This window comes from Poecilia reticulata, linkage group LG22, assembly GCF_000633615.1.
Source record: "Poecilia reticulata strain Guanapo linkage group LG22, Guppy_female_1.0+MT, whole genome shotgun sequence".
Lineage (NCBI taxonomy): Eukaryota > Metazoa > Chordata > Actinopteri > Cyprinodontiformes > Poeciliidae > Poecilia > Poecilia reticulata.
The window spans coordinates 4428338-4435553 of NC_024352.1; the positions used below are offsets into that span (position 1 = coordinate 4428338).

The 7216-nt window shown below is 37.0% G+C and overlaps 1 protein-coding gene across 1 annotated transcript in view; it reads left to right on the forward strand.

The window, feature by feature from the left end:
• The first annotated feature begins 1420 nt into the window (after positions 1-1420).
• atrn (attractin) overlaps positions 1421-7216 on the forward strand; it is a 146762-nt gene continuing 140966 nt past the window's right edge. The window contains exon 1 of the mRNA XM_008398926.2: positions 1421-1901. Within this exon, the coding sequence (XP_008397148.1) occupies positions 1657-1901 (245 nt within the window). The 5' untranslated portion in view covers positions 1421-1656. The remainder of the gene's footprint in view (positions 1902-7216) is intronic.

Below are 7216 nucleotides of genomic sequence, written 5' to 3' on the forward strand. Positions count from 1 at the left end.
CAAGAGAGGTAGTTTTATCTGCAGTATTCTGTTCATCAAGTGAGTCTGTTACATCAGCCTCTAAATCTGATTATGCTTTATGTTTGTTTGTTTTGTTTTTTTATCAGCTAAAAACAAACCCACTGCCTTTCAGATGAACTCACAATTATTCTTCTTCCACCAACTTTCTTTGTTCCAACTTGAAAAGAACTTTACATTTTGGTGACTYAGTCATACTCTCTCAACTTTATAAATACTGTGGATCATTTTCTGACGGTTTCATTTTTTTGAGACCTGATTCCAGTCATTGCTTTTGTCTTTTGATAGTTTGACTTTGTCAGTCAAGAAGTTAAGTTGTTTTCCTGCCGTTTGCAAAGTCCAAGAAGTGCCGGTCAATCACTGTAAGATGGGAGATACAATTGAAACTGCTCTTCAGTCATAAGATGGAATCAATCAATAAACCTTCAAGAAAGAAAAATGTAATTGTTGAAACTGTTTTTTTTTTTTTGGTGTGTGACAAATAATTGAAAATAAAAAGGCARCACAAAATGGCAAGTGATAAAACATATGGGTTTACCAGATGTTTTACGTTTTTATGTCTGTATAATAACATTGTATGATAATTGTTCAATTATATTGCTTCTCCAGTCCAATAGCTACTTATTCCTTTGCCAGTTTTTAAATGACTTCCTCTGAAATATCACGTGAAATCRGAGAAATCAGATCTCCCTCCAACACGAGACAGTTACAAACAATACCTAAAATAATATAACATTATAATATGTAGCCTAAGCATACGTTATTTGAACGTGAAACTTCAGTGTTTACATCAAACTGTAAACCATTAAATATTTTAGTTTGAAGACCTCCTCATTAAAACATTTAAAATGCAGTTCTCATTCACGTCAACTACATGTTTTTTTTAATTGAACATCAACAACATAATCTTAATGTGTTTCATATTTTTTTAATCTCAAAACTACTAAATTGAATGTCGAAATTATGACTTTGTATCTCATAATTATGATCAATCAATCAATCAATCAATCTTTATTCCAGACACAAAAAGGTCCATCGTAAAAAAAGGTAAAAAACTAACACAATAAGAGAAAAATGAGTCACAAATAAATGATGACGACAATGATTCCACAGTCTTGAAGACTTATCAATTATGACTTTATCTCATACGTTTGACTTTGTATCTTATGAGTTTGAAAGAGTGAATGGTGTTTATATGAACGAGCAATGCAGGAGTACAAAGGAGCAAAGTAAAATTGYATAAGTAATTTTCTTTAAAATAAAYAAATTAAAATTATGTGAGAAATGACACCGAGATTCATTAACGGAGTTACCAACCTGAGGAGGCGGGATTAATGACCTGTTTTCAAAATAAAGGTTTCAGGCCACGGACGCTGCGTTGCGCATTTCCGTCGCCATAACGTCACTTCTGGACGTCAATATGCGGCTCGGTGCGGCGCTGGGAAACAGTCGCTGAAATGATGGAAACTAAGTAACCAGCGAAGCCTTTCCTTCAGCGAAGAGCCTCCGCTATTACCTCCAGGGAAACGCTACAACCGCGTCGATAAAGAAGGAGCCCCCGCAGACTGACAGCTCCCTGGGTGGTTATCCCCTGAAGTGGCGGACCGCCTGCCTCAAGCAGCCATCTTTTGTGAGAGAATGTACGGGGCGACGCGGTGGGCCTGCTCGGGCTCCGGCTCTGGCCCCGGTCGGAGCTTGTTGATGCTCACAACCGCGCTGCTGCTCTCGGCCGTCGTGCTGCTCTCCGGGTTGCCGGGTTTCACCGAGGCGAAGGAATGCGACAAACCGTGTATGAACGGACAGTGTAACACCGCTACGGGCAGCTGTGTGTGTTTCCCCGGCTGGGTTGGGGACCAATGCCAGCACTGCGGAGGGCGATTCAGGTACACCGAGCACAGCATACCGCTGGTTCTATCACTGGGACCGGTTCAGGTGGTTTGCTCTGCGTTAGAAATGGCACACCGCTTTACTACTACTACTACTACAGGTTCTGTCTCTTCTACAACACAGGGACTAATGTGAAACTTCAATGGTAATGAGAGAAAATTAGTTTAAAAGTAACTTCGTCTGGACACAATTTGGCACACCAACAAGGCTCTCCTCTGAATATTGTCCTYTTTAAGTCTAAATCAAAATTTCTTTRATAAGTATTTATATAGGCTAATTCAACGTACTAAAAAAGGCAAAACGTTAAAATATCACAATCACAAACCTCCAGAGTATGATTTTAGGTTTTTATGTGACATGACGAGATAAACCTATGAAGTGCAAAGAAACTTTAAGAACATCAGTTCTTGTTTTTTGYTGTTGTTKTTTTTAACACATAAAAATCAGGGGTACAAACGTGACATCTGTACATCTGCACAGTCACCTTACACTGGAGTTGCAGCTGCACATATTTTGGGTGAAGTAATGCTAATGTGTCTATCCACACAATAGCATTTTTGCCAGTTCCTCTTTGCACAACRGCTCCAGCTCAGACTGGATGAAGAAAGTCTGAACAGTTTTCAAGCATCTAAACTCTTCTTTACAAGTCAGGCTATATGTCTGAAGTCTCTTACTTTCTATAAGATTTTGTTTTAACCCCCCAGGATTGCTCTTTATTTGGCTTCATTTGTCTTAGCATCAACTCCCAACTCATAGCATGATGCTTTCATCTCCAAGTTGCACTGCTGCGCTCATTAAAGCGCTCCTTTTGCAAAAGGCAAAAATTAAAAATGTTATTAGTTGTGCAAAGCTGATGGAGATCTTCTCTAAGAGATGRGCAGCTGTAACAGCAGAGAAAGATGAGTCTAGAAAGCACCTCATTAAGACTAAATCTATACGCAAAACATTTTTGTAAACGATTTCCCTTTGTTCTTTAAAATGATTCGATTAAGTCGGTTTATTATTTGGTCTGTTGCCTGACATTCTAAATAGATATGTTGAAGTTTGTCTTTGTAACATAAACATGTAAAAAAATAGTTGAGAAACTTTTTCCAGGCATTGATGTGACTTCTTCCAATTTCCATCGGAAGAAAGTTGAAGGAAGAAATAAGTACCTCCAGACACGTACATAATACTTAAACGGCTTGGCATTAAAGGGAGTGAGTATTTAGGCCTGTCTTGGTAACAGATGGACGATAAATTGAAGTTATTGCGATAAACGATGATATTGTTTAAGTCATATAACGGTAATATTATAATAATGCAAGTACACCCTCTCAAAGATCAATAAACTTTAATTTCTGACAAACATTTAACATTTGGATATTTAAGACATGTTAAATATCCAAAATGAATAAGTGTATCCTGGAGTTTCTGTAAACAAAATTGCCCTTAAAAAAGCAGCAAGTTGAGACCAAAACACCAGACTGGAGCCTTTTGTCGTCCAGTTTTTTGGTAGAAAGAAAAACAATCTCACAAWTGGRAACGACCTCGCTTGTTCTGACGTCATCATGCGATTAATTGATTTATTGAGTCAGGCTTACACGCGTTCCATTTCCCGCGAGCGYAAGTCGAGCTGGGACAATATTTACTTGACGACAAAGCCTTTGAACTGTGTGGAAACAGCTGCGAGTTACAGTTCATAATGTGGTGGTAAATACACCACATTTTTCTCATAGATGTTTCAGATTAATCTCTTAATTAATCTGAAACACAATTATTTTTGACTGCATCAGTTTTGACCCTCAAAGAAAAACATTAAATCTTCATTTTATGCATTTTTCCAGGAGCTCTCCATGTTTTATCCTGTCAGGCCTGTAAAAATCTAAACATTTTCCAGCAACAAGCTCAGTTCAGATTACACTGGGGATGTATTCCACATCCCCAGTGTAGGATGTGGAATACAGCAGCTCCATCTTAACGTCCTCTCACGTCGTCGTGGTAGAGCAGAGCAGAGTTAACTTACTTTTGGGATCCCTAGTTTTTTAAAATTAAAAACAGCCTTTTATTGTCCCAAAAAGGGGAAATTCAGGTGTAAAGGCAGCATCAGATATAATAGTTCACACACAAAAAAATGTTGTAAAAGTGTTAAAARCAATGTATGTAAAAACCCATATTAAAAGTAACAAATCATGATATACTCTCTTGTACAAGACTATAAGAGAAAATACTGAGCAGTTCTTAGAAAAAAATCAGACTCATGATCCAAAGAATGTTGGTTCACTTTCCCCCCCAACATGATATTCATATGTATTGAACATTAAAAAAAAGTCTCATTTACAATACAGTATATACCAGTGCAGAAAAACAGAAGTGGAAATTTCATTAAAAATGAGTAAAAATGTAACGCACCATGTATTTCTACTTTGATATTAAATACATTTCTAAATAATAAAAAAAATATTAGTAAAAATATAAATTAGTGCAAATGATTGTGCAAATACTAGCAAGGATGTAAACACATTGATTTAAAAAAATAAATAAAATAATTTAAAAGCGTTAAAAAATGCATTATGATTTCACTGAGACGGAAAAACAAAAMAACAATCTGCATCACTTGATGACAGCTTCACTTAGCCTAACCGACTGCTGATCATATTACTGACTGCTTTGGACGGCATTGCGCCTCTCTGAACATCAGCCCACCGATTCGACACAAACGAGCAGCAGAGTGAGAGATCAGCTCTTYCCCTCGTTTACTTTCTCCGTACCCTGAATTGAGTCGACCGTGGAAGCCAGYCTTACTGATTTTGCAGCGAGTTGGTGTGTCTTCACCTGCTTAGCGGCGATTCAGCGTGAGCGCCATCTTTCCTCAGGTTTAATTTGTTACCTCGTGTCATGCTGCCTCAGCACATTGCCAGCCTGTTAGGCTGTAAAGTTGAACCCGTGTAAGCCATGCCATGTTGTGCTGTGTGTGGCTCAGCCGTTGGACGGCGAAAAGGAAGCCCAGCCAGTTGCTGAGGGTCGGTGCTGACTGGACGGAGCGGTTTGCCTTTGGTTGTGCTTACACAAAGAAAAATATTAAGAATAATAAAATAAAAAAGAAACATGGCTGGAACTCTACATACTCAAGACCACCAGCACGAGGGGTTTGGTAAACCACAATCTTAGATTTATGGCCCTTTTTTAATAGAATTTTCTCTTTTATCATCTGACTGCATAATTCTATTTACCRGTTTCTCATCTCTGGGATTCGTGAAGTGCTGGCCTGCCTAAAACCGATTCAGATTTGTTGCGCTGAACTCTAAAAGGCAACAGAATAGTTTTGATGTCTTATTTTGCGCGTTAATTAAAATTTACAGCCCAAAAAGACATTGGTATTTGTCATAACAATCAAAGGTCGAACAAATCAATGATTTGAAGCAAACTAAAGAAATAAAACTGTCTCTAACTGCGTCATTGAAAGCTGTGATAAAATTCCACAGGTTACGATGCAAACATAACCTTATTGGCAATCTGTACTAACAAACCCAGCGGGGAAAAAAAATGTGCAGCATAATTCCCTTTGTTTACCTACAAGCAGGGCTGGTTCATATAGGTTAAAAATAAAATCTCAAATGTTTTCATTCCAGGTCTGACTTCCTATTTACAAGAGATGAAAAAAAAAAAAATATTTTTTTAAATTGTCTTTTATCTCAGTCATCCGTTCTGTGAGTTGTACAACGGCAAATTTTGTTAAGAGACAACAATGCATTAAAATTAAGTGAAATCAGTTGTTTGAGGATAAAAAACTATAAACATGGAGATCTGACATGACCAACTCACTCTGTGTTGTTCTTTCAGAACAGCATCAATAGTTTTCACAATCGTTTCAAAGTGCTGCTACTGATAATCTGATAATCTAACACCTCAGTATTAAATGACTAAGTATTTCTGTATCTATAAAACTGACAGCAAAGTATATCTTCACAAGTTTCTCAACATTCCTCATTTAAATTTTTTTTTTCTCATTAAAATTACTACTTCATTCTCCTAATATTACAATGTTATTCTGGTCCTATGGAGACTTTATTCTCCTAATATTCTGATTTTATTGTTGTACAACATTATTCTTGTGTCATTATGACTATCATTTTAATATTATGACTTTAATCTTGTAATTAAAAATRAGAGAAATCTCGACTTGGCCCTAATGTTCTGTCGGAGTTTACCTGAATCAAAAGTCTAAATAAATAGAAGCTGTAAAACATGCTTATCAAACAAGATGATAGACCAACAATTGGATTAAGTTTATAAAATCGATTTTAAAATTTATAGATACAAAGTTTATACAGCAGACTAATATTGCCTATCATAAATTTCATGTAAATTAGCACCAGTGGTTACATTAGTGATTGGAAAGAGCAGTTGGTATTACGCAGCTCTGCAGTTAAATAATTTCACTGAGTTCCACGTATGGTTTAATAGCACTTCTGGTGGTTTGTGTTAATGCTAAACTAGAGGGTTACCTACAACWTKGGTTGTMGGTAACCTCTCTTTTTAAACTTGTTCCTCTAGTTCCTCTACATCTGCAGCGTTTTCCACAAATGTTCCTAATTCATCATAAACTATGAGATAGACTCTTTAAAAGATAATACAGAGCAATGATGCTAAGGTCTTTCTCTCGCTTTAAAGTTGGCACTCTTAAAACAAAAGCTGACCTTTGATTGTCAATAATTTTTGCATTTCTGTGCTTCCTCGCTTAATTTTTTAAAGACCTCGATTAAATTCAGTAGCTTTATCACTCAGTTTAATCATCCGCACTGAAGAGTGTTGTTACTAACACCTCTTGGTTTAGGTACAGGCATTCACTGATCTGAAAAAAAGATTGGCTTTTTTCCCCCCCAATCTCCTGAACAGCCGATTAGGATTGGTTAGTTCCAATCGTCAGGTAATTTTTCCAAGACCTCTCAAACGGCCCAGTTTGCCAAAAATAAATAATGGGACAGAGCGACTTAATATGAAAATCTGAACTTGATGCTCTATGGCTCTGAAATCAGATTTTGAACTTTCTGTTTCTAAAACCTTTGTTGTGTGCTTCRTAGGGAAAAATCAATGGAAAATTCCCTTTCACTCATGTTCAGAAACGTTTAGTTCTTCCTAGCCACTAAAGTGTTGATATTGTGACCGAATTCCCAATAAGAACCTAGAAATGCATGGCACAGACTCCCCAMTGGAAAGTCTATCAGATTAAGCTTGCCAATTCATTTGATACAAGCCACATTTGCAGTCTGTTCATTATACACCTATTTTAGCTAGGCTGATTATCTCCAAGTGGCAGGGTAAAGTGTTT